We start from the raw sequence: 27,829 nt of genomic DNA, 5'->3' as shown, positions 1-27,829 counted from the left end.
GGGTGGAGGGAGTACAGTCGGGTGGGGTGGGGTGGGGTGGGGTGGGGTGGGGTGGGGTGGGGCGTGGATGGTGGAGGTGCATGCATACGTGTTTGCATGTAAATTTTTCTTGACTATGCTGCACCTTAGATTTAAAACCACTTAAACTATGTTTACTATAGATGAGATTTAGAAGTAAAAAGAATATAATACCCCCGCACACTTAAAAGAAATCAACAGTCTACTACACCAATTTGGAAATATCCAAACTATCCAAAGGTATGGGAACAATTTCGAATTTTGTGTTCCTCCACTAAAATAAGACCCAGTTAAACAGTAGGAAGGATAACAAGTGGGAAAGTACAGGTCTTAGAATAGAAATGTGACCACCTACTGTAGCCATACAGGCCTATGTCCCCTCTTCTAGCCTACCCACCCAAAACTATGCTCTGCAGTAATATTTCACTTTCTGGGACATGAAAAATTGACAAAGTGTGACTTGATGTAGTAACTGCCCTCTAATTACAAACATCAGAATATTGATGTGATCCCACTAAACTGAAACTTTTAAGATGTGGAGACTTGTGTGTTTAAACGACCTTTAGGCAGTGATAGGGAAAGAGGTCAAAACTGAATTAGCAAGCTGTGAAACTGCATAAATCTACTGACAGCAAAGGTCACAAAAGTAAGCATTTGTGCCAGGCAGACAAAATGAAGTGGTGCCTCACTCTTTACTAGAGGACGAGCTGCAGCTGTATACAGCCATGTGGAAGAAAGATGACCACATATAAGTTGGGCCAGCACATGGCCCACAGACATACCATTTTTCCCTAGCCAAGGAAAAAGTCATTTGAGAACATCCCATGGAGCAAATCCATCTCCAGGAACTGAGATGTGTTGACAACTGTGGCTGTGCCACCACCACATTGTTCACCTAGTGCAGCCAAAAGGGAGCTGCCTGTTGACACTTGTATGTGTATTGATAAACGCGTAAGTTGGGTCTCTCTCTGGAGTTCGATTGTCAGGCTGCATTTTATTTCCCTTGGTCCTTTGCTACAGTGAAAACAATTACAGTATCAAACCAGGTAGGCATTGCAGCAAAGCAGGTTAGCATCTAGGATGTGTTCCTGCACTGGCTCAATGAAGTAGCAGGGTTGCTTAATGATAAGTTAATATTACAAAATGAACCAGTTAAGTTGGAACAGTGACAGAAGGTTGAAGTTCACCCGAGAGCTGTTACACAAGCCTTACCCCAACATGTAATAATATACAAGGCAACACAAAATGAATATAGTGATTACGATTGATATTTATACTTTATAGGTGTCCTATGTGTGTCTCCTCAATCACATGGATATCTAAATGAAAATTTTGTGCCACAAATTCTGAAGCAAGTGAAGACACATTGACATTATCACTTTATAAATGTGTATTTTGAGTTATGTAATTGTTTTCTGCAAAAGAGGCACATACAGATGGTCTTTCACATAACCCCATGAAAGAGAGATCCATGGGAGTCACGTCAACAGAACTAGGTTGCCAAGAGCAGAATACAGCATCATTATGTCCAATACGTCTGCAGCTCGTGCTCTAGTGGGTAGCATTGCTGCCTTTGGATCACGAGGTCCCGGGTTTGATTCTCTGTCGGGTTGGGGATTTTCTCTGCCTGGGGACTGGGTGCCTGTGTTGTCGTCGTCGTCATCTTCTTTCGTGACAGTGGCTAGATTGGACTGTGTAAAAATTGGGACTTTGTACGGGCACTGATGACCGCACAGTTGACCGCCCCACAAACCAAACATCATTATGTCCATTACAACTTATCCTTTGGAAGACCCGGTAACTTGAAAGATAATGATTAAAAAATATGGGAACCCCCAAATGTGAATGTCAAGATGACCCACCTTGCTGAAAGATGCAAGCTATGGAGTCCATATCAAGTTACAGCATCATCCATTGCTCAAGAAAGTCCAGAAAAATGTTTGCTGAAACTCTTCAATCAATAAAGAAAAATGGACCATACAATGTTTGTGCAGACACCACATGGAACACATTTAACTTTCAGTGAGTCACACTAATGTTCAGTTACACATGAAGGCTTCCATGTACTCCATATTTGAATGTCTACTGGCCAATCTTGCTACTTTGTGGAAGGTTGCCTCATCACTAAAAAATGACACAACTTTTCACCAATTCCTCACCACACAGTCATTGGCTTCCAATTCACTCTGCTTACTCAACAACCTGATTTTTAACTTTCTTTTCCAGTCTCTGAAATCCTTATCAATGCAGGGCTATGCATCAAATAATTAAAGCTATTTGTAATCCTTAGATTCATTTTGGATTGCTCAGTATTAATTTTTTCTTACTTATAAGGCAGCAGTCGATTAATATACAGTTTGCATCAGAAATATGTACACACACTTTGAACTGTCATAGAAAATTTGCTTTGATACCTACAATGTTAAATTTCCACGAAAACTAATGTAATGTTTCTCCAACAGGTGGTAGCAGAGTCATCGATCTAGCTACGCAACCCAGAGTAACACTGACATGGGGAACATACGTTTGAGCTTTCAAGAGTGGAAGCAGGCTATTAAGTGGTACTGGTAGTTTGAGAATGTTGCTGCAGTTCAGACACAGTGGAGACATGAATATTGGACTGATCCACCATCAAGATTAATTATTACACATTTACGAGACAAATTTGAGGTTCATGGAACAGTGTGGGACATGCCTAAAGGCTGAAAGGGTGACAATGCATGGCTACAAGTGATGAATCCACAGTTAAGGTGCTGGTACTTTCAGTGTTCACCAAACAAATCTTTAAGGCCAGGGTCATGGGAGGGTGGAGTAACTACAAGTAGTGTGCTACATATTCTGAAGAAATTTACAGGGTGGATAAAAATAAGGAATCACTAAAAATGCAACGCAATATGTGGTAGAAAAACCTTTGGCATTCAAAGCAGCTTACAGACATCTCAGAATGGATAAATACAGGTGCTGTATGGTTTTCAAGGGAATCTTATACCATCCTTGCTTCAAAATAGTGATAATTCTGAATCGATGATGATGGAGGTGGATAGCAATCTCACACCATTCTCTACAAAGTAGACCACAAATGCTCAATAATACTGAGATCTGGTGACTGTGTTGACCAGGGGAAATGCGACAATTCATCCACGTGCTCACAAAGCTAGCCTTGGACGATGTGAGCTGTGTGAAGATGGGGCCAGCCATCTTTGAACACAGCATCACCATTGGGGAACAAACACCATACCATGGGATGGGCCTAATCAGCAAAAATGGTCATCGGCCAGAAGTTGGAAACGGTGTGAAACAAGACTCATCCCGCCAAACGACAGTATTCCATTGCTCCATATTCCAGGTCCTGTGGCTTTGACACCATGTTTTTCTGTTACAGGTATTTGCATCACTGATGAGTGGTTTCAGAATTCCAAGCTGGCCCTGCAATTCCCTGCTTATAGAGCTCTCTTTGTGCTGTTTCGGTGCTAACAGGGTTTGTGGGTGTGACATTCAGTTCTGCAGTGACTTTTACAGCTGTCATCCTCTTATTTCTCACCACAATCTTATTCAATGACCATCTGTCACGATCACTTAACACACCCTTTAGTCTGCATTATTACTTTGTGGATGATCTTTTTCAACTTTCCCTGTATGCAGTATAAACCTTGATACAATGTCTCTTGAAACATCAAACACTTGTGCTGTCTTCGTTATGGAAGTATCTGCCACATGAGCACCAACTATTTGCCCATATTCAAATTCACTTAGCTCCAATATATTGCACTCACAACTACACAGAATACTGTTCTGACCACAACTGTATGTATTGAGGACATTGCACAGATGCTGTTTGTCGTCAAACACAACAGTACAACCTGCAGGCTTATCTAGCATCTACATTTATGTTCAACCCTTGCAAAATTCACATGTACATTCCAAGGGTAAGCAACGACAATGCAGACTGCCAGGTACAATTTTGTGAATGTGTCCAGGAGATGGTTACATGTGAACAGGGATTTGGGGCAGCATTGTTTTCTTGAACGAAGCACAATTTAAACTTAACAGGACTGTCAACAGCCATAAAGGTGGGTACTGGGCTTAAGATGACCCCCACAATACTGTTAAAAAGGCTGCAAATTTATCTGGTGTACATATGTAGTGCAGTTTGTCTCCTAACGGGCTCACTGGGCCATTTCAGTTTGAAGGGACAACAACTGCAGAAAAGTATGTATCAATGCTTGATGACATTTTCCCTGCCATTCATGCAATGTAAGGTAATGACAGATTTTATTAACAAGATGGCGCCCCTCCACAGTATTGTAGGGATTTGTGAGCATACCTACATCAAAATGTACCAGGGCAAAGGACAGGAACCAAGGGATCAATGTGGCTTCCTGCCTGCTCTCCAGGCCTTAATATGCTCAATTTTTGACTATAGGATACTCTAAAAGGTGTGGTGTACCATCATAAACCACATAACCTGGACATACTTTGGGATGAACTTAAAGTGGTGTACGCATAAATCTTATTGGACACTTTGAGGTGAAGTACGGAATCATCGTGACTTTTATACAGAAATGTATTGATGTTGAAGGCCACCATTTTGAACACTTGCTTTAATCATCATTTGGAACATTCACTTTGGCCAAAAATTACACTAATTTTTCAAATTTGAATGTAGTCTTACTTTTTGCAAGAAATTTAACCTTGTACATTAAGAAATAAATTCTCTATGACAGTTCAAAGTGTGTGTACATTTTTCTAACACACCCTGTATATGCAGTTTCTATTTATGGAAAGAGAAGGGTGGGTGTAATGGGGAAGGAACGGGGAAGACTGTACAAGGTGCATTCAAGTTCTAAGGCCTCCGATTTTTTTTCTAATTAACTGCTCACCCGAAATCGATGAAACTGGCGTTACTGCTCGACATAATCGCCCTGCAGACGTACACATTTTTCAAAACGCTGACGCCATGATTCCATGGCAGCGGTGATGGCTTCTTTAGGAGTGTTTTGACCACTGGAAAATAGCTCAGGCAATAGCAGCACGGCTGGTGAATGTGCGGCCACGGAGAGTGTCTTTCATTGTTGGAAAAAGCCAAAAGTCACTAGGAGCCGGGTCAGGCGAGTAGAGAGCATGAGGAATCACTTCAAAGTTGTTATCACGAAGAAACTGTTGCGTAACGTTAGCTCAATGTGCGGGTGCGTTGTCTTGGTGAAACAGCACATGCGCAGCCCTTCCCGGACGTTTTTGTTGCAGTGCAGGAAGGAATTTGTTCTTCAAAACATTTTCGTAGGATGCACCTGTTACCGTAGTGCCCTTTGGAACGCAATGGGTAAGGATTACGCCCTCGCTGTCCCACAACATGGACACCATCATTTTTTCAGCACTGGCGGTTACCCGAAATTTTTTTGATGGCGGTGAATCTGTGTACTTCCATTGAGCTGACTGGCGCTTTGTTTCTGGATTGGAATATGGCATCCACGTCTCATCCATTGTCACAACCGATGAAAACAAAATCCCATTCATGCTGTCATTGCGCGTCAACATTGCTTGGCAACATGCCACATGGGCAGCCATGTGGTCGTCCGTCAGCATTCGTGGCACCCACCTGGATGACACTTTTTGCATTTTCAGGTTGTCATGCAGGATTGTGTGCACAGAACCCACAGAAACGCCAACTCTGGAGGCGATCTGTTCAACAGTCATTCGGCGATCCCCCAAAACAATTCTCTCCACTTTCTCGATCATGTCATCAGACCGGCTTGTGCGAGCCCGAGGTTGTTTCGGTTTGTTGTCTCACGATGTTCTGCCTTCATTAAACTGTAGCACCCACGAACGCACTTTCGACACATCCATAACTCCATCACCACATGTCTCCTTCAACTGTGGATGAATTTCAATTGGTTTCACACCACGCAAATTCAGAAAACGAATGATTGCACACTGTTCAAGTAAGGAAAACATCGCCATTTTAAGTATTTAAAACAGTTCCCATTCTCGCCGCTGGCGGTAAAATTCCATCTGCCGTACGGTGCTGCCACCTCTGAGACGTATTGACAATGAACGCGGCCTCATTTTAAAACAATGCGCATGTTTCTATCTCTTTCCAGTCCGGAGAAAAAAAAATCGGAGGCTTTAGAACTTGAATGTACCTCCTATGTTTAAAGGTATATATTTTTGCAGAGACAAAATATAACAGATCAAATGAACAGTAACAATAATTTCTGTTAACCCTTCAAGATAATTTTTTCTCTCTTCCCCCTTTAAGCATGGACTGAGGGCCATGATATTTAATTTCTAAAGATTTTTGTCACATTTTCACATGTTTTGCTCTGTGGTAACATTTTATTCTTGGAAATCATAAACCTTATTACGGTGGTAAATGACCATTACATAAGAGCTTTTGTGTGTTTCAGTCCAACCAAGTGCAGGGACACCACTGGTGGTACAACAGCAGGCAGCAAACTAACCACCAATTACGTGACTCATTACTTCAGAGAGACAGAATTTTTCCTGTTACACTTAGGAAAAGCTGGCTATAAAACACAATGGCTCCATCTGTCTCCTGCTTACAGTTGCTGCAGAAGGCATTGAAAGGACTAGTTAGTTTCATGCTATCTAATAATAAGGATGAGACAAAAGAACACACAATTATTCTATTGGGTATGGTCAGGCATTGCGCAACAAAGCCCTCAGTTAGCAGCTATGTTGTCTAGTATGAATCTTCTCAAACTTGTGCAGACAGTCAAGTGGTAAGAGACAACTTAGTCTTACCAAGTTACATTTGGTAGTTATTATTTTCATTCGTAAACAGTATCGTGTATTTTAGGACTGCTGGTTATGTTGTCCTTTGACACCGGTACTGCAAGAATTCTCCAGCAAATAGCTAGATAATGTTTCTGAAAGTATCTCATGTCTACCAGGGCAGCCCAAGCTCACTCCCACTTAAAATAATTCTTCCCCCTTTCAATAATTGTCTATTGTGCGAATTTCATATATTTAAATTGCTCTAGCCCAAATACCACATGTCAAGGAAAACTGATAGAAGTCTCATATACAACACCACAGCTGAGACTGCAATAAATAATCAGGGATAGCATTTCAGTCCACCTGTGTTCTACCATGTTTCTGATCAATGTTAGTTTAGAAAATGTTCTCTGTTATGCCAGTTAACCTCAATCTCTATACTGTTTGTACTCTTTGCTGCCATTTCTGTGAATAACTCACATGCGTCTGCTTCTGTGCTAATAACATTAGCCCTCATCAAGCCTAAAGAGCGCTCTAAAATGTATCCATTGTTCCTGATACAAACAACCCTCTTCCCAAATGGCCAACTGAGCGAGGTGGCGCAGTGGTTAGAGACTGGACTCGCATTCGGGAGGACGACGGTTCAATCCCGCGTCCGGCCATCCTGATTTAGGTTTTCTGTGATTTCCCTAAATCGCTCCAGGCAAATGCCGGGATGGTTCCTCTGAAAGGGCACGGCCGACTTCCTTCCCCATCCTTCCCTAATCCGATGAGACCGATGACCATGCTGTCTGGTCTCCTTCCCCAAACAACCAACCAACCAACCAACCCAAATGGCCATATCTGTATTGTATTGACAATTAATACCCAACTGTTATTGGGGAGAATCAAGCCTGTTATTAGATGAAAATTCTGATTGCAACAATCAAACAGATGGCCTGACAATGTTCAGTACTTCTTTCCCAGACCTACAGTATAGTACCTACAGTGCCTGACTGGCAGGCAGGCTACATTCCCACAAACTGGCAAATGTGACATGGGGGACTATCTTGATATTTGCTCATGTGATTTAAGGAATCCACGCCAAACTGAAATCTGGATGGCTAGAAGGGGGATTACATCTTGTTTCCTCCCGACTGTTTGTCTAGTGTTTTGCCACTGCACCAGCTCATTCGGTATTACCTTTTGAGTTACATTATCACTTTTTTTAGTACACATATGCTCCCCAACCACACAGCAGACTCATGCTCTTCAAAATAATTTAGAACTATTATTCCCATTTAATTCTGATAAATGGTTCTTGTGGTTCTTTCCTGTAATCCACTACACCAAAAATCACGACAACACACTGAGAACAACAGTATGTTCCTTTGTTAGTGGTAACCTGTGCAAAAGATAGTGAACCTGTTGTTTGGTCCATGTGTGTCACAGACAGATGGGGGCAGAAAACAACATACTCTTGTACAGAGCCCAAAAGCAAAAGACAAAGATCCCATGGCTCTCCATACCCCATAGTGTTCAGTAAGATGAGCAATCCTTGAAGTAGATTGTCTAGAAAAATGGAAGTTCATGTGTGTGTGTGCATGTTAGTATAAATCAATTAGTTAAATTGTGTAACATTTGTGTGCCTTATATGCTCATCTCTCTATGAGCAATTTTGCAAGCCTAGTGATCTATCATCAGGTGTAGTAAAGTTCTAATCTGTGAATGCTCAGGTTAATTATTCCCATGTTCCACAGATCACAGCTGTTACTTCTCATTATGACATAGGACACCCCAGTTTTACAATTAAAATGCACTTTCTCAGTAAAAATTACAAATAATATTAAATGAACTAAATTTTATCTTATTTTTACTCAGTTACAAAAATCTGTGTGAATTAAATTAGTCTACAATATTACCGAGTATTATACGAACAACAGTAACATTCAGCAAGTTAGAGTCTCAAAATTTACAACAAATTTATTAATTTAACAATTAGTGTATGCTCAACAACACAGTTATTTCTGCATGTGAAAGACAATTATTTTACTTTACCTTCTAAACGGTAGCTCTAGATCGAAAGCAGAACAGACATCATGAAGAAGTGCAGAGTAAAATGCAGTGGCCGACTCTAGAAATCGTGTGAGCTTATTTTCAGATTCATCACGCCTGGGATTCTGTAAATTATAGAAATGCTCCACTTGAATGAAAATACTATTAGCTTGTCCTTCGATAAGCAAGCAATTTTATATCACTTTAATATCATCCACCTCACAAATGAGAAGTAGGAATTGGTAAGTCAATCATAATATTTATTTAGTACACGACCACATAAAGATAATGAACACAGAGAGCAATGTGTTTCAAGAGTCATAGACTCATAAGCTGGTTGTCAATTTTTAAATTATTAAACAGCGTCATCCTAACGTGCGAAATAGCAATCATTAAATACAACCATTTTACAAAAAGTTTTTCATCTCACACAGTAGCTACGAAGTAAAATGATTAGGACAAAAAGTTCTCATCTTACATTTACTTTCAGCCACTTGGGTTCTTTCAGGTACATCGGATTACCATTTGATTCTCACAGTGCCCACCAGTATTCAGTAACGCTTTCAGTTACATATGATTGTCCTTCCTGTTGACTTAGCCCAACAGTTTGTACAGTGACACTAGTGCACACTGCCAGGAGAATGCACCAAATAACTGACATCCCTTCAATTTCAAAACTTATTTAATAGTTATCTCTGGAAAATGTATGACTATCATGTTTACACTGAAACAAAAAAAAAGATCGATTAAACAGTTGAGGAATCCGTTTAGGCTGTCTCCCATTTGTACATTAAGCACATTTTAATAATGTCCTGACGGGTTGGTATTTCCAGACCTTCAACTAACAATGTCAGCATGACATGTGCCATAACCTGATTTCCCTGAAACATCACTCCATGGAAGAGGAGTCAAAATAAGTGAACACATGTCCCAGCTTATCCACAGATACTAGACTGCTTCTGAGAAAACAGCAATCAAAGTTTTCAATTTAATTTAGGTGACATGTAGTGCGCAAGTATCTTAGCCAGAATAGTGACAGTTGCTACTGTTGTGGCCTCTCCCTTTTGCGCCCCATGTTCGAAATCCAATTATTGTTTTATTTTATTTTATTTTATTTTCTTTCTTTCTTTCTTTCTTTCATATATCTACCCATGTCTGTAGAAGATTACTACAGGAATGTTTCTTATCAAGTTACGGAGAACAAGGGTGTTATATTCATTGTAAAATTACAACTGGGTTTCACAATAAATGTCATACATTTATTATATAATATGTGTATGTATGGTATTTTCAGGGGTTACAATCTTTTAAAATTCTCATATTATATTTCATTCTTATATCAACTCTTATAGTAAGTCTTATATTTTATTCTTATGTTTATTCTTCAGGAAGATAAGGTGCATTCCTTTGCATAATACTGATCATAGAAATCTTCAAAACAGAAATTCTGAAAAACCACAAGCATCGCACAAAGGGAGATTTTCTACAATATGAATGTCACTTGGGAAAGAAACGTCGTTAACATTGCTGAAGATTTCACATGCTGGCAATACTTTCGTAGAAAATCACACATAACAGATCACTTTACTGAAAACAGGCACTTTTAGTTGGTTGTGAATCAAGATACACTATCGGAGTTTCATCAAAAACCATTTGAAATAATTTTCTTATTCATTTTTTAAATTCATTCACCAGGCATAGAATTATGACTAAAGACAACTTTACTTCAATACACAATGGAAAACACTGTGTCGTAATCTTCTACGGATAGGGCAGGTACATGAAAAACAAAAATAAAAAATAATAAATGGGTTTTGAACACAGGGTGCAAAAGTGCGAAACTGCAACAGTAGCCACTGTGCTGCCTCTCCAGCTGAACAATTTACTCGCTAAAAGGCACATAAAGTACCTCAAGAACTTTGACCATTGTTTTCTCAAAAATAGACGAGTATCTACAGATAAGCCAAGATATGTGTTTGCTTATTTTGACCCTCTTCCACGAGCCACATTTCTGGAAAATCAGGTTATAGTACTTGATTTTCAACAGAATAATTTTTGAAAGCTTAAATGCAGCCAAACAAAGAAAACAAAGGCCATTTCATAAGAAAAAAGTTCTGAAGTTTTTGCAAAAACAAACATTCCAATCAAAAATCAGCACTTTAACGGTCAATTTCAAAGAACTAAAAATTCCTTTGTCTTCACTCATGTAGTGTGACAACCTTTTAAATTTGTATGTCCAGGGTGTATACGCAGACAAAGAAAAAAAATCCCAGATTTTTCCCAGATATCCTGGTTAAAAATACACTTTCTCCCAGGCGAAAATACACTTTTTCTGTGTTAAGTGACAGTACACTTTCCCTCGGAACTGTAATACTTATCAATCCTTTGAATGGCTATGGTTTTATACAACGGCATAGAATTTTCCGGCACTTTAGAAAATGAAATTCTGGGAGGGAAAAACACGTTCTGGAATGATCCTTGATGTGCAGCAACACGTATGCTGCATATTTTCGTGTTATGAAAGTATAAATGCGAATTCCACCAAACACCGCATGTTACTTTCTGAAGTATTGAAATCGAGAATGTGATGCATTTTTTATAAGCCAGTCACAGCTCATGTCACGTGATCTCGCAAGCCCATGACAGCGGATATTCAGATTATAGGACGGGTGATTTAGTCAGCAACATCATTGTTGAGTAGCGCGAACATACAAATAGGAAAAGTTAATGGTTTAAATTAATACACATAGTGTTGCTACAAGGAAAGCAAAGCTTTCACAAATAATATTTGTCTCTAAGATTAATAAGCTACAAGCTTTCACACAGAAGGTTTATCTTTTTTGCACGTGTTACACTTTAAGATACATCACACAAATTGTGCCAGTAAAATTTTTGACACCGACATAAATCTCTGGCCTTCTGGGCGCAAAATTTTTCTGAAGAGTTGATTTTTAAATGAGAGTCAAACACTCTACAATTTAAGAAATTCATTGTACATTCTTGCACATAGTTAATCTTGCTTAAAAGGAAATTTACTTTGAAAATAACACTTTTCAAAACACAATTCAATGAGGCGTCACAGCGCTCGTGCAGCTACGATGACATAGGAAGTTCGTATGTGTGAAACATTAAAAGATCTTACATTATGTCATAAAAGAAACAAGATATAAGAGGATACTCCAAGAGCATCAGAATTTCTTGAACCATACTAAAATGTGTAATTCGCCTTTAAGTGTACATTCTTATGTCCAGATTCCCAATTACGTAGGCCTCAACCTGATATTAAGCTTTTCAGTGTGATTTTCGGGATGTAAATTTTCTTGGAGTACCAGTACTGTATTATCTCATGTTGGGTTCTTTATTATGGCATAATGCCATACATGCTAGAAGATGAAAATGTGCACTTGAAACACAGCCAATAGTGTACAATTAAACACTTCATTTCAAATAAATTGACTGCCTAAGCAGAAAATCTCAATAAAAGCCAAATTTCTTTAGAGAAAAAAAAAAAAAAAAAAAAATAAAAAAAAAAAAAAAAAAAAAAATACTTCATTGTTCTGTAAGGCAATTAATGCTTGACAGTCAGAAAGGTGAAAATAAAATAAAATATGAAACTAATAACATATTTTCGCCTTCCGTAATTATGTGAACGTGTTTTAATTCACTTGATAGCTCCCAGCCACAGAAATCAGTTTTGTTTTCATTTGACGTGAGAGTAGTAAACAAAGAGGAAACCGCAAAATCACTACATGTAGGCACGGGTCACATGGAGACTACCCCCCCCCCCCCCCCCCCCGCCCTCCTACTCTAACAGACTGTTCTGCACATCAGCCCTGGATCTACGATATTTCGAACTGGGGCAATACTAGACAGTGGCGCCCCCACCCCCCTCCCACGAGCGTTTGAGACTACTTTTCGAAAATGTGTTCATTTTGTAGTGCACATATTTCTGAAGAGTCCAATACATGAAACATATATCTTCGAGGAAATGTAAATCTTGTTACTTGGTCTTAAGTGTGCCAAAGTGCAGTGCCATGCCTCTTCACACAGCATTCGTCTCCCGCACGTCACTGTGGAATTCAAATGCATAATATTTTGTAATGGATGCCATCAAATTATATTCAGGACAGTGGAAACTGCAATGTCCTGTAGTGCTTCTCCTGCTCCCAGTTGGCCAGTTTGACACCCTGCCCCTCTTATTTTTTATTTTTTTTTTTTTAAAGAAAATTTGCAATCTTTTTTGCCTATTAGCTAATAACTTGCTGTTCTGTGTGACATAAAACTAAATATAGGCTACATAAAACCAGTAAAGACAAGAGACAAGCAAGACAGTACACATTTCTTCAATCCTTGGGACCTAGGATTTTTTCCTCTCTTATCTTGCTACAGCTTCACATTTTTTACTTTCCTTTCTTGGCAAAAATCTATTACCTCATCAAAGTCACTGTCTGCTAGATAAAACAAAATAGGCCTTTCTAATATTGCAGCAATTTTAACCCACACCAAATAAGTGAGACTGTTTTGGGAATAATGGTCCTTTTTATAATACGACAGAATATAGTTCACGAAGCACCAATGCGAAATGCCTATTTGGCCGACTACAAGCAAAAAGCTTTACATTAAAAAATAGTTTCACATTTCATTCATACGTTCCAGTTTCTCAAGCACAAGATCGAAAAGTAGTAGTGTGAAATTTTTGTATAAATTTGGAATCGTCATAGTCACCCGTAATTTGTGTGATGTCGCCGTTTCTTCTCCTTCCTTGTTCTAACAAACAATCTTGTCATCACTAATTCTGTAACTATTCCTACCATTGTCAAAACTCATTCTCTGGTTAACTTTACTAAACCTGAGAGAACCACCGGTTTAGTTATCCACCAATTATTCTCCGGTTAGGCATTATTACGTATTAGCACAATGCGTTTTCCATGCTACTCCCAGAATAGAACTTACACAGGTGCTAGCCGATAACTGTACAACCGGCCCTTTCTAGTGTAGCGATCTGGCCAAAAACTTTCTGTCAAAATGTCAGTTTCTTGGATACACCGAGACGTTAATATGTAATCTTTCTTACCTGTTGTTCCTGTCAGTTGTTTGTTTCCACTCTGGTAGCCTGAATCTATGGATTTCGCTTGTAATTATAACAACACTAATCATTCACATAACCAAGCAACCACATAAACAGCAGTTGTTTCTCCCATTTAGCTTTATTCCGCTCAGCTCATATAGTCCCGTCCCTTTTGTCTACAGGAAAGTTTATTTCTAGATATGATGAGGAGTCCCCTGGTGAAACAAGGTTTTCCCCCCTCAAGAATATGAACTTGATTGTATCAATGCCGAACAAATATTTTTGGATGTAAACATTGATGTATTCAAATATATGTGAGCTGTGAGCTATGGTATCTTTGTTGATTTTTGTGTATCTGTACAATACAGTCTATTATGGAGTACCCAGTGGCAGTAATTGTGTATTAGCCAGATGTGGAGTATCAGAAGTAGTAGTGGTTAGGTTAGTTATGGAGGAATAGGAATACTGTGAAGTACATGTCATGAAATTGCTATGTTAAAGCATGGAAACCAGAGTTGTGAAATTATTCTGAAATCTGACATGAAGAAAATGAAAAAGATCAATAAAAATATACTCTGTAGCAGAGACCTTATTTGTCAAGAACCTGGCATGCCTACTATTACTGAACGAGCCATAATTTCAACGAAGAACTACAAGAAACAGATGAGTACACTTTTTTCACTTTTCATGTTATTCCAACTTCTTTCTCACTTAAAATGAACGCGCACAATGAGTGATAGAATTCATAAAAGTGTGCATGAGGACAAGTGATGATTATTATTGGTAACAGAGGGGAGATTCAGGATAAGGTCCACTGAAACATTTGCTGAGGAACTGTACGATAAGTATGAAGCTACACAGATCTTTTACTTTACTGCATAAATACAATACTTTATGTAAGCACAAGAAAATTTATTCCCTCCCTGTGGGATCAGACTACAGAAAGAATTTTCACAAACAAATCTGTTACTAAGCTGCTGTGTCAGAATTTACACAAAGGAGAGTAGATTACATTTATTTTGTATGCAACACAATGGAGGGGAAACTATGTAAATGGAATACATCATTTCATAGCTATACAGCTCTCAACTTAAACAAAACAAAAATCATTCTCCTCCCTATGGTAGAGGCCAAAGCATTAGGAAGCTTACAGGTTTGTGAAACCTCTCTTGTACAAGGTGAGGAGGCATGGTACCACGTGTAAAAGGTGAGAAAAGTGGCAAAATACTTGAAAAATGTGAAATTATTTAAATAAACAGATATGGCGCAAATGAATTGTTTTCATTTTTCGTATTCTCCTGCCAAACAGGCCAGTTAAGACCATAATCAATTTCTCTACTGTGATTCTCGATAGTGTGTGATCATTCTTTTCTTGCAATACAACTTTATTAATATATGCAGATACATTGGTAATTCGGTACTGGTAATTCGATATTGGTAATCTTAATCCACACACAAAATTTACATCAAATTTCTACAGCTAATGATATCCTACACTTTAATACTGGAAAAAGATCAACAAAATATTTTTGGATTACTGTTTCTTAGGAATCTTAGCAAAAAATGAAGTAATCATACTAGACTTTCTTTTCCTAAGATTTTTCTGGACTGTTTCAAGCTCCCTTTCTTTCACTCCCTCTCTTGCTTTCATGTTTTGTGTCCTCTCAAGCATACCTTGGGTCAGTTTAGTTGCCTTTAAATTTTTTTCCCAGTGCTTTATTCAGTTTAACCATAACCTGAGAGAAAAGTTTTCTCATGCCTCCTCTAGTTGGTGTCCTATTTTCCCACCTTTTAGAGCAGCTGTCTCATAATCGATTGATTTTCACACGTTTTTCATCTTTTTAATCTCCTCTTCAAGGTGCCTCTGGTTTTGTTCCTCTTTTTGCTTTTCCCCTGGCTGAAATTTTCTTTTCCTTTCACATTCTTCCTTACAAGCAGTATAATTTGCATGTGCTTGCTGTCAATATCTAGTGAGCTGCGAGTCAATGTGCACAGGAAATAAATGGGATATTGTCACAAAGCAACCCTCACAGTCTAAACAATGTACAAAAATTGCTGTCTAGTTCACTCCTAATGTGTGCTTTGAAATGGAATATCTTCTTTCTATGTCTGCATTTCAATGGGATAGTATAAGAGGAGCCTTAATAAGTTTTGAAACATTTGGATTCTTTAACTTTATGGATGATGTGTCTTTTTTGCATGACGAGTCTCTTTTAGATATGTGCCACTACCAGTAACTGTCAATATCTTCAATATCTAAAGCTGGGCCATCCTAGGCATTCTTTAGAAATCACAACTTGTCACATTATTCCACTTCCCTACACTCTTCAGTTACTTCCCCTTTAACAACTAGCTGTACAAGATGAAACATATTATCCAGTGTAAAGCATTCATAACGAAGAAGTTTCAAAATACTCTCAATTTTTCTCAAAGTAGAAGCCTTCAAAACACAAGCCAAACAGGTTTGAAGTATGTTTTCTATTTCTGTATGCAACTCGTGAATCAAAGGTGTTTGGCTTTGAAAATGTTGTGTGAACTTACTGAATAGTTCTGCAGATGAAGTTATGAACTGAAGTTCCAGTTTCATTAAAGGTTTTTTTTTCATTTTTTTCAAAGCAATGGCATTATATGATTTCGACTCAATAGTATCAGAACTCTCTTTTGGAGGTAAAAGCTTAAAAAAGTAATATTGAATACCGCCCCACTGTTCCAAAATCCTGTTGGCTGAAGGTCCTGAAGTACGTCACCTTGTGGCTGTATGCCTCAAAAACCTGTTACGTGGAATGTTACAGTTAGACTGAATTCCTTCAGATTCTTTCCAGCAAACAGGTCAACCATCAAAATAATGGTAAATACTGACCAGAAATTTGGGTGCTTCTGCATCTAAATGCTCCAAAGCGTTACACATTGAACGAATATTGCAAGTTCCGATGTTTATAAACTGTCTGACCCAGGTATATTGGACATCACTAACTGTCTGACCCAGGTCTATTGGACATCACTATCTAAAAGATGAAAACCCCTTTTTACAGACATTATGTCCATTGGATCCCCGCATAAGGCATTTATTTAGGAACAAGTAGGCTTCAGGAAGTGCTTCACATAATTTCTGATGCACTGTTTCACAATCTGCTTTACTAGTAAAGAAAGTTCTTAAGTGACACTTTGTTAAGCAACACTTACTCTCTGATCACAATGTTATGATTGTTTGTAATATCTGCCATTCTTTTTTTATCTTTAACATAGGTAGTTTTACCGAAACTCAATGTGTAATATGAAGAATGTGGTTCTTCTAGAATTTGCTCTTGGAAATATGGTGCCAGTCCATCAGTTGTTCGGTACCTCATTTCCTTAGACAAAAGTGAAAAACATTCAGCAACACTATAAGGAAACATCATCTTCAAAACGTTACAAATATCATTCATGTATCCATATAGTAATTGGATATCATTCATTTCATTGTCCAAACCAGTTCAGCAGTGGTGGAACTATCCCTGGTACATAACATCTGTATTCTTGGCACATATACTGAAATTGAAGGTTGTGTCTGATCTGAAAGTTCTAAATGTAAGTGATGTGATCCACATTTAATTTCCAAGTTATAGTTACATTTTGTTGGAAGTGAATGTTTAAAAATTGCCTGAAAACCTTTCCCATATGCATTTCATTCCAATTTATGTGCCACTGATACGGCAGGACCCATGAAGTTATTTCTCATTGTTGCCTTGCTGTAGAGTTTGGCAGTCCAGAAAGAGTTGGTGGTTTCAAGGGCTACTGAATCTCACTGACTGCCCAAGGGGTATCATTTGACACATATGACAGAACAAATGTGACACATCTGAGACGCCTTTGTCCCCCTTTTTCTTTCTTTCTTTTTTCACTTTCAATTTTTTCCCCAATGACGTGTTTCAGGGACATCTGTGCTAACTGCATAGCTTGGGGCACGAATTTTTCAAATCTGCCTGTAGTTTTTGCGAGGTATCTTCCACTTGTCTTATGTCACTCTTACAACCAGTGAATAAGGTGCGAGCACAGCTGTGAAACAAGACTGCTGGTTGAATCTTATGAAAGATCCTCAGTTTCTGGAAATCCCAGAACATGCTCAAGGAAATATACAGTACTTGCATGGCCTGGGAGAAAATAAAGATAACAGTAGCTTTGAAATGGAAAAAAAATGATGACACCCACTGCTGAAAGCAGCTTTTAAGGTCAATAATAATATGGAATACGATACTGATACTCGTTTGACTGACTTTTTTTAGACAAATTTCCGATTGTGAAGATATAGATATCAATAACACAGTGTATTCAGTGGAGGACATGAGCAGAGATGACACAATTAAGGGAACACTGTCACATACACCAAGGCACTGAAATGCACTGATCGGTTATCAGAGGATGTAGCAAAAAATTTGTTTACCTATAGCAATGTTAGGTGGGTAAGTAATGCAGTGGCTTTCAAATATCACATGTAGAATGTTTTGCAAATACAGCAAGTAGCTGTTCCTGGTAAAAACACATTTATTTTGAATTATCCATGTTTTACAGTTTTCTCTGCAGCCTCGGGTCTACATTAACTCATTGAAAGCTGATTGGTCGTGTTCAATTATATTATTTCCAGGACAATTTGAGGAAACATGCGGCAATGCAGACTGTCTTCCTGTTTCGCGTCCATCATTAATGTACTGTCAGAATAAAATTATGTAGCCTTTTCAGAGTACCAAGAAACCTTTTATTGTGACATATTAGGGTGCAAATTATTATTTTTCAACTGGGGTCTTACACTCAGATTGTGATCATCAGACAGTACATCCATTCCATTTGGGGTGTTATCAGCAGATAGCAGAATTCATCTGGACTCAAGTAAAATCCTACACACCCAAGCAAAGTGATCATAGCTGGTGTGCTGTAGATGTCTCAGAAGTCAACTGCCCCTTTGATACAAAGGTTTACCAAAGACTCCAGTTATTGAAAGCATACCACACTCCGCATCTGCAAGCAACATAAGCTCCAGAGCTGACAACAGAGGAATGATGGCACTGACTAGCCTGCAGGTCATGCTCTACAAGGTTTTGCCAAATCTAACCCCAAGTGTTAAGGGTTCATTTCCTGAGTTGTTCTCCAATTAGGCCCAACCAACATGCATTAGGCTTTCATCTGCAGTATTTTTCCTTTAAAGCCAATGATGTCAAACTTAAAAAATATGTACCACATACTTATTTTAACATATAATGATAGTGACAGTCACTCCACATTACCTTTCCACATTTATATACATCACAAAATTGACACATTGTCAATTATGTGCAACAAAATGCATATGTTGGTTCGCTCTTTGCCAAACACAAACAAGAGCTGTCACCTGACGCACATTTTACAGTTTAACAGGCATGCAGGTGCAGAGGGTAAACATTTTTCTTTGCTGAGAAGAGAGAGAGAGAGAGAGAGAGAGAGAGAGAGAGAGAGAGAGAGAGAGAGAGAGAGAGAGAGAGAGAGAGAAGATTCTAAAGATATTGGTATTGTTTGTCTTGTCTTTTTTATAATAAACATTATCCTCACCTTTTTATCTCTTGCAAGGCTCTGCAGAGTAACAATACTGTTTCGAAAACCATGATTCCATAGGTCAACTTCAGCCTTATGATCTAATGAATACTCCAAATCGCGGATAAGGGCATCATGATATATTCTCTGAAAATGAAGAATAACCCAAACTTTAAAAATACACTAATGTATGTCTACTTCATTTTTGAAAGAAGTGTGTGACACTTTCTGTAATTCAACATGAAGAGGTTTGTTGGTTGGGTTGTTTGGGGGAAGAGACCAAACAGCGAGGTCATCAGCCTCATTGGATTGGGGAAGGATGGGGAAGGAAGTCGGTCGTGCCCTTAGCCCTTTCAGAGGAACCATCCCGGCATTTGCCCGGAGCGATTTAGGGAAATCACGGAAAACCTATATCAGGATGGCCGGATGCGGGATTGAACCGTCGTCCTCGAGAATGCGAGTCTAGTGTGCTAACCACTGCGCCATCTCGCTTGGTGTCAACATGAAGAAATTTGAACATAAAGCTGAAACTTCATTATGACAGTAATAAATCAACATTTTAAACTCTTTTGGCAACTTAAAAATATGGATTACATTGTAGCAGTTTTTGTTGTTACAATATTACAATAAAAAGCAATACATTTCATAATTTGGATACAATTTTATTCGAAATGGCATTTTCAATTAAAACTATCAGTTACGCAAATGGAGAATAATCACAGGAAATAAACAAACATACCTGGAGCTTTTGCTGACAAACCATACCATCTTTATCACACGCAATATTTTCTATGTTCATTAGCTGGTCCTTTAACGTTTCAGCTTTTCTGTCGACATAAAAAGAAGCAATGTAAAATAAGCAATCATTTCACAAACAGAAAATTATGAAATTGAAACATAATGGCTTCTTGATATAACTGATATGAGAGAAAAGCAGATACTCACTTTAGAACATTTTCAACAGACTGCAGCACCATGCTGAGTAAAGATTCACACACGGACATCGGGGCACCTGTAATTACCACAGCAATACTATATAAAATTATTACTAACAGATTATTTACGTCTGGAGAGATGTGAGAACAATTAGGGTTCAGCCATCAATTAATAATTAAGTCATTAGACACAGAACCCATACACTGAATAGTGCCACATAGCATAACAAGATCACAAAAAATAGCATAACAAGATCACAAAAACTAGAAAGTGTCTCTGGCAAGAAGTACGATAAATATTTATGTAAGGAATAAAAATAATATAATGATGACACACACTTCCATCTAATAGGGAATCTGAAGATTGGAGGACTTCCAAGAAAATGGGCCTTGATTTGACACTGTTCCAAAAGAATAATACAATTACTTCCACTATCCCATGGTATACCCATAGCAACTACTGACTTCAATACTGCTATTACTGTCAAAATTAGACATTCTAGCAAAATGTCATCATCAAGAATTTTGACAACAAAATTATCATTTACAGACAAAGTAAAATATTTCATTTGTTATGCACTGTTCTATTCAATAACCACAGTTTAAAAAATCCAATTTAATATTACAAGAAAATACTTACATAGTATATTGAATAAGAAGACAAATCAGAGAGAGAGAGAGAGAGAGAGAGAGAGAGAGAGAGAGAGAGAGAGACTGTAGGTCATTACATAAGATGCAGCACATTTGCCTGGACTCATGAACTGTAGATGAATCACGATGTCAAGTCATTTGATTTTCTAGTGGCATTCCTGCATTGTGCAATTCTCATTAAGTAACAGAGGAAATGCAGGTCAGTAGTGCTTATCCAAGTGTAAGAGGTCCTACGATTTTCTTATACACAACAGTTTATGGTCATTGTGAAAGCCTGCTCAGAAACTATCTGCACCCTCTTGTGACTTAGACAAACCTTCCAATCAAAGGGTGATATCAATTCTCTAATTATTCATTTGATTCAATCAGCATTCTACATAACTTTGAACTGTGACCTAGCAATCATTGCCATCCAATATGAACGCAATCAAGCAGTCATGCAATAACAGTCAACAAAGCTGAATGTGACACAGAAAGATAAGTCTTAAACAGCCCATTAATGAGATCACTGGAGGTGGAGCACAACCTCAGCCTGGGTAGAGAATGGGAAAGGAAATCAATTGCGTCCTTCTCAAGGCAACTATCTAAGCATTTGCGTTACACAATTTAGGGGAGACTACAGAAAACCTAAACCTGGATGGTCAGACAGGGATTTGAACTGCCCCGTGGTGACTTTTAGATATACATTCTGGGTGTTCACAAATTTTTAAATTCAGATAAATGTGAGTGCGAAATTGATAGGACCTGCTGTATAAAACTTATGCTCATCAACATATTTATAAAACTTCTGCCACTGTCAATAATAATAATAACAATAATAATGATGATGATGCTAATGAAATAATAATATGCATAACTTGTTTGAAAAAAGGAAGAATTGTTTTTGTGGAACTTTGTTGTTTTATACATAATCAGGTACAGTTTATGGCAAGAACAAAATAATGTTCAAGCTTTCACTATTCTCTTTTTCGCATTGTGCAAGTGGGAGTTTTCGTGCTTTTTAATTTTTTTGGAAAATTGCATAAGATTGCTGGTTCATGTATTAGTTAACGAATTAACTTTTGGGCTGAAAATCGGGCATTCTTACATTGCACTCTCATAACTTACACTTATTTGTTAAATATTTGGTAATTTTCTTTTCAGTTAGCACTTAATAGAGATTCAACAGAGTGCATGTTCACACTTCACAGGAAAGCCGATTCCTGCATAGTAGACAACCAACTCCAAACACAAATTGCCATTTGTGAAAAGTATTAAATTCAAGGAGTACTATCTACTAGCAAGGTCACTTCACTAGAATACAAATGAGACACTAAGAGCAACAAGAGCTAAAAAGCACACCGTCTTTGACCCCCTATTTAAGTGAATATTAGAAAAACCAGTGAGACAGCTTTTTGTGAATGTTCAAATATACATACAATATGGGCTTACAGTACAGATAAAGCTCAACAGATGTAAGAAGCACGAATAAATGCTACAGTCTCACAATCAACGATGATGTGCTTTATGGTTCCCAACACCTCAAATGGATTACTCTATGATAAAATCCAAAACTTTATATACCATATCTCATTCAGAATGCCACAAAATGGGTTTTTCTCTCAGTATAACTATAACACATACCGATGTCCGATCTAATTTTAGTATATAGTGTGTGAGTTCGCATATCTGTGGAGTGTGCTACCACCTAGCAGGATTTATGACGAACGTAGATAAGTCTGCTGCAGTGTGCTACCACCTGGTGGTAAAATAGTAGTTGAGTGGTAAGGACTAGCAGTGCATGTTACGAACCGTGCACACTGTTTATCAAATCTGTATGTATTTGACCTATAACACAATTACGTTACACCAGTTGAACATGCGTAGAAGCTCCTTAAAACCTACAAAAGTGAAGGTGTGCTCATGACCCTAATGCCAAGTTTCACCGTGTCTGGTGGCGCAATATGTAGCACCCCCCCCCCCCCCCCCCTCGTCCGAACAGGCCTTGGAAGGCCCAACGGTACCAACCGGCCACTGTGTCATTCTCAGCCCACGGGCATCACTGGATGCGGATATGGAGGGGCATGTGGTCAGCGCACACCGCTCTACCGGCCGTATATCAGTTTACGAGACCAGAGCCACTGCTTCTCAATCAAGTAGCTCCTCAGCTTGCCTCAGAAGGGCTGAGAGCACCCCACATGCCAACATCGCTCGGCAGACTGGACGGTCACCCATACAAGTGCTAGCCCAGTCCGACAGCACTTAACTTCGGTGATCTGACAGGAACCAGTGTAACCACTGCGGCAAGGCCATTGACAATATTCACAGAAAATACTGTTCATTTTTGCAATACAACCTACGACCAGCTTAGAGACAGATCTGACCATCATTTTGCAAGCATGTACAGTGCAAGCTGTTACTGATTTGTTTGACTGATGAGGCTGCTAAGTGCTATACCACCTACTGCACTCCCCTGGCTTAAGTCCTGTTTCTAAACTGAAGGAAACACTTCACAGCATTTGCTTCACAACTGCTACAAATTTGTCGGGCAACAGACCGCACCGCTCGAACTGTCAACACAACTGGCACTGCTAAGAGTATCCAACGACTTCCACATCGCTGGCAACGGGTTATACACAATGCTGGTGACTAGTTTGAAGGCCAGTAAAACTTTGAAACACATATCTATTTTGTATGAGCTGTAAATAAATAGTTGCCACTATTAAAGTTCCAACCCTCGTACAACTGCTATTTACTTTACTGGCCCAAGTACTATTTATGCAGTCAAAGTAAAACTGCACACTATCTAATGAATATCTTTACAATTTACAGACTTACGGCTTAAATATTTTTCTCTTTCTAACTGAAAATGTTAGAGAATGAATTATCATCTTTCTCCTCCTGAAACAGATAGGAAAACTGTTAACAGACCACAGAAAATTACCAAAAAGTTAATTAATTTTACAGCAAGCTAACAACATGGTACAGTTATACAACATGCTAAGACACTCCCACAGTTTCTTTTCGGGGGGAAAACAAAATTAATTTTGTATTCAATACCCCTCCAAATGATTGAGAATTTACGGAGTAAACCATATCAATTCAGGTAGGCTTAAAATGAAGGACTAAGTAAGGAACACAAATGTTATTCTTTTCTCAAAAAAATTTCTGCTCCGAGATACAGCCCTCCAAAGATGACACTGCACATACCATTTTGAAGATGCGAGTTTTGTAAAAAGTTTTAAAATGCTGTATTTCTGGTACAAGTCTTGATATTTTGTCGGTTTTTTTCATTTGAAAGATAAGTGGTTTATGATTAGCACATAATAGGCTCATAAAATTCAAAACCTAGCCTTATGTAACATATTTTAGTTTTGAAAGATGAGTAAGACACTCATTTTTCAAGCATTTTAAATGGTTCCAAGAAGTATGTGAAAGGTCCAAAGACTTAAAGGTCTCAATTTATACAACTTCTGTGCACTCTGTTTTGCACTGAAATTAGCAGTCAATGAACTAAAAATGTGTTCCACTGCTTCAGTATCTTCCTTTGATATAGAGAGATGCCTTTCTGTTGAACCAAGAGGGACTGGAGCACTTACAATCTTCAAAACATTGTAAACAGGAAGTGAACACTAATGGCATTGCTGCCGTCTTTCACCTGGAAACCTATATCCAGCAGCTGGTCCACGTGGTAGCATAAAGTTCACTACAGTATCGTTTAACAAATAACTGGTGTCTACAATTTCTGCAATCCACCAGTCACACACACACACACACACACACACACACACACACACACACACACCACAAACATCCCCGTCTCAGGTTGTGAATCTGAAAATTATCCTGCTGTTTCTGAGGTGCTGGCCGAACAAACAAAATTTCTTCTTTCTTGCTCTTTAATGTGCATGCAACATGAGTTAGCCCATCACTTTGAGTCGAAAGATGTGTTGTCTGCATTCCTATCACAGCTGTAGTTAGTTTGGAATATTCTCCTTTTTTTTCCGCTCACAGAATTCTTTGATTTCCTCTTTGGGCAAAAGAATGAGGGCTGTGGATGTGTAAAATTTCACGACTCTCGTAAATGCATCAGCATTCTGAATCACAGCTGTATTTGGTCTGTAAAGATTATGTTTTGTAGCATAGTGCTTCAGCAGGCTGCCCACACCATCACGAGGCCCCTTCCCATGACCAGTAGCATTGTATACCCAGTCAGTTGGCACAAGCGACTTAATTCAGACAGCTAGTAACGATTTTTAAAATGACTAGGAACACCATCAGAAATAATGATGATCTCTGCCTCTGTTTGCAGTTGAAGAATTTTGCACATTGCTAGCAAAGCATGTGCTGAGTCATGTCTAGTGTCATCATTTATAATTGCAACATTTGTGGTCTTGTTTTGGAAGTATATCACTCCTGTAAAAACTGAAACCTGCTCATTACTCCAATGATACTGTTGTACTTCTTGTGGGAGAATTACAGACCAGTTCTCAGGAAAATCACAGTGAAGCACTAAACATAGTTCGTCAGCCTGTACACACCCTGTCACTTGTGCAATGTGGTGTTGTTGCAATGTCTTCAGATGCTAATGTGTTACTGCTTTCACTGACCATTTACCAAGTTCATCAATGAAACTGTCAAAGGCAACAGTTTACTTAATTAGTTTATTTTCCTCCCATGTTGGATATGTGATTTATGCAGAGTTATCTGCTACGTCTTCCAGGCCAAGTGTCTGTAAAGACAGTCCTCCCTTTCCATGGCAGTCACCACATTCTTGAAACAAACAAGTCTCTCGCTTTACATCACAGAGTACTAAAGGCATCACACACCCAACCAAGGTGTCATATGACATGTGCTCCAGTAAGTTCCTCAAAGTTACCACACAAAGTCCAAAATTTGCGCAGTACACACATCAACCGTCATCCCTAGGTCTTAGTGCATAAAATTTTGATCTTCCAATGTGTGAAGTTGTATAGTTGCTCTTATAAACTACAGAAGTTTCTTTAATACTGCGAGTCATGTGCCTCTTCACTTTCACATCTTTTTGACCTTTAACTGTTACAGTTAGTGTCTTTTTTGCTGGCACTCTAGCGAGAACAGTCCCATTTATCTTCCAGATAAAATGACTGCACTGTTTGAACTGGAGCTGCTTCTACAGGATGACCATAATACGGATCAGGTGTCCCAAAGACTACTTTTAGAAACCTCACATTTCTTGATTTGCTATCATCTACTTTGATACTGATGAACGTGGTTCAAAATTGTTTTCTTTGAAAATGTCTGTGGAATAATAGTTAAAACTTGCACCTTTTCACTGTACAATGCATAATATTCAACAGGTGAGTTGATGTTTGTGAAAAATTCCTGGCATGAGGTGTAAGAAGACGGAATTTCTACTTTGAAGAGTGTGGTCAGTTCTGCTGTAGTGTATTCATCCATAGCTTTAGTAATTTCTCTGTGCTTTCTTGATGCATAGAGCTTATGACTCGACTTCACTGCCCATGGTTTCTTCACAGGACTAACATCTACCTCTGTAGTTGACTAATTCGGGGTATTTAATTCTTCCTCTACTGATGAAAAATCTACATCATCTGCACCATGGGAGGCTTCACCTTGTTCAAATACCATCATTGTTGTTATTCTGTCAAAACATTTAGAACACAAAAAGTCACCACTGGAAACCTCTTCACTTTGAAACAGAGTCTTCAAATTAGAACACTTATTCCCAACTAAAACAAATTCTGTTTTTTTTGTTTGTCTTATATATCACTCTTTTATTGATATGCAAATAGTCAGCACCCTTTACTCTCTTGTGGCCCCAGTCAGAAGACATTTCAAATACACAATACACACTGCAACTGTGCCAAGTTACAAATTCCTTGCGAAAACAAAGAACTCACTGGATGGTCTCAGATTTCTTAGAAGCCTCTTCAGTAAACAAATCAGCACTGAACAACTACCATATAGAAACCTGCAATGAACAAAAACGACAAAGAAACTACAACAAAGTGTACAAAATATCTGCAACAATGAATGTGAAAAGAAATAATTCCAACAAAGACAATAGAAATGAACACTGTAACAAATAAATTAGTAAGAAGCAATTTTAGTGAAGACATACGTTATCCTTGAAAGTTAAAAAAATGATTGTTTAAAAATAAAACCTGCCCAACTTAAAAGAGGAAGCTCTCCTTTACACAGAATATAGTACTACATGGTACTGATCAACAGGAAAAAATTTAACTTTTCCCGATTGGAATTTTGAGAAAAAAAAATTATATAAAAAAAATTCAAAAGGTGACAGTAAAAGTACTTTGACAGGTATGTCCAAACAGAGGATACCATTGTAATCATAAAGCAATCATCTGTCAAATAAAAAGAACTCTAACAAAATATCTAGAACTGTTCAGAGATACAGCATTTTAAATTTTTTTTACGAAATTCACATCTTCAAAATGGTGTTCGCAGTGTCATCTTTGGCGGCCCATATCTGGGGGCAGGAATTTTTTTTTAGAGAAAACAAAAATTGTGCCTGTCTTACTTACTCCAGATTTTAACATAGTCTAATTTCATTAACATCCGAGACTATTAAGGTAACCCCCTGCCTGAAGTGATACAGATTAGGCCTTACACAAAGGGAAACTACAATGAAAAATGCAAGTCAGATTTTTGAGTTGAACTTAAACATGCTTATAAATGTACTATAACATGATAGAGACACCATACACCTCCACCCATACTCAAATCTCCAAACAAATTCAGGCAAAGAAGTAATGTTTTGTCTTAAGAACATGATAACATGTAAAACAACAAAACCTTGTTCAGGTAGACAAATGAGTTGTTAGTTAATAATACACTCTATTCCTTA

General features: G+C 38.3%; 1 protein-coding gene across 1 annotated transcript in view; it reads right to left on the bottom strand.

Moving 5' to 3' along the window:
- The window catches only part of LOC124555169 (protein SMG7-like), a 199,961-nt gene that overhangs the window by 121,438 nt on the left and 50,694 nt on the right, over positions 1-27,829 (bottom strand). The window contains exons 5-9 of the mRNA XM_047128992.1: positions 23,800-23,862; positions 20,342-20,408; positions 20,136-20,223; positions 19,415-19,543; positions 8,791-8,912 (exon numbers count right to left, since the gene is read on the bottom strand). Of these exons, the coding sequence (XP_046984948.1) occupies positions 8,791-8,912; positions 19,415-19,543; positions 20,136-20,223; positions 20,342-20,400 (398 nt within the window). The 5' untranslated portion in view covers positions 20,401-20,408; positions 23,800-23,862. The remainder of the gene's footprint in view (positions 1-8,790; positions 8,913-19,414; positions 19,544-20,135; positions 20,224-20,341; positions 20,409-23,799; positions 23,863-27,829) is intronic.

This window comes from Schistocerca americana, chromosome X (assembly GCF_021461395.2).
Source record: "Schistocerca americana isolate TAMUIC-IGC-003095 chromosome X, iqSchAmer2.1, whole genome shotgun sequence".
NCBI lineage: Eukaryota > Metazoa > Arthropoda > Insecta > Orthoptera > Acrididae > Schistocerca > Schistocerca americana.
This window is presented reverse-complemented; position numbering and strand designations above follow the sequence as displayed.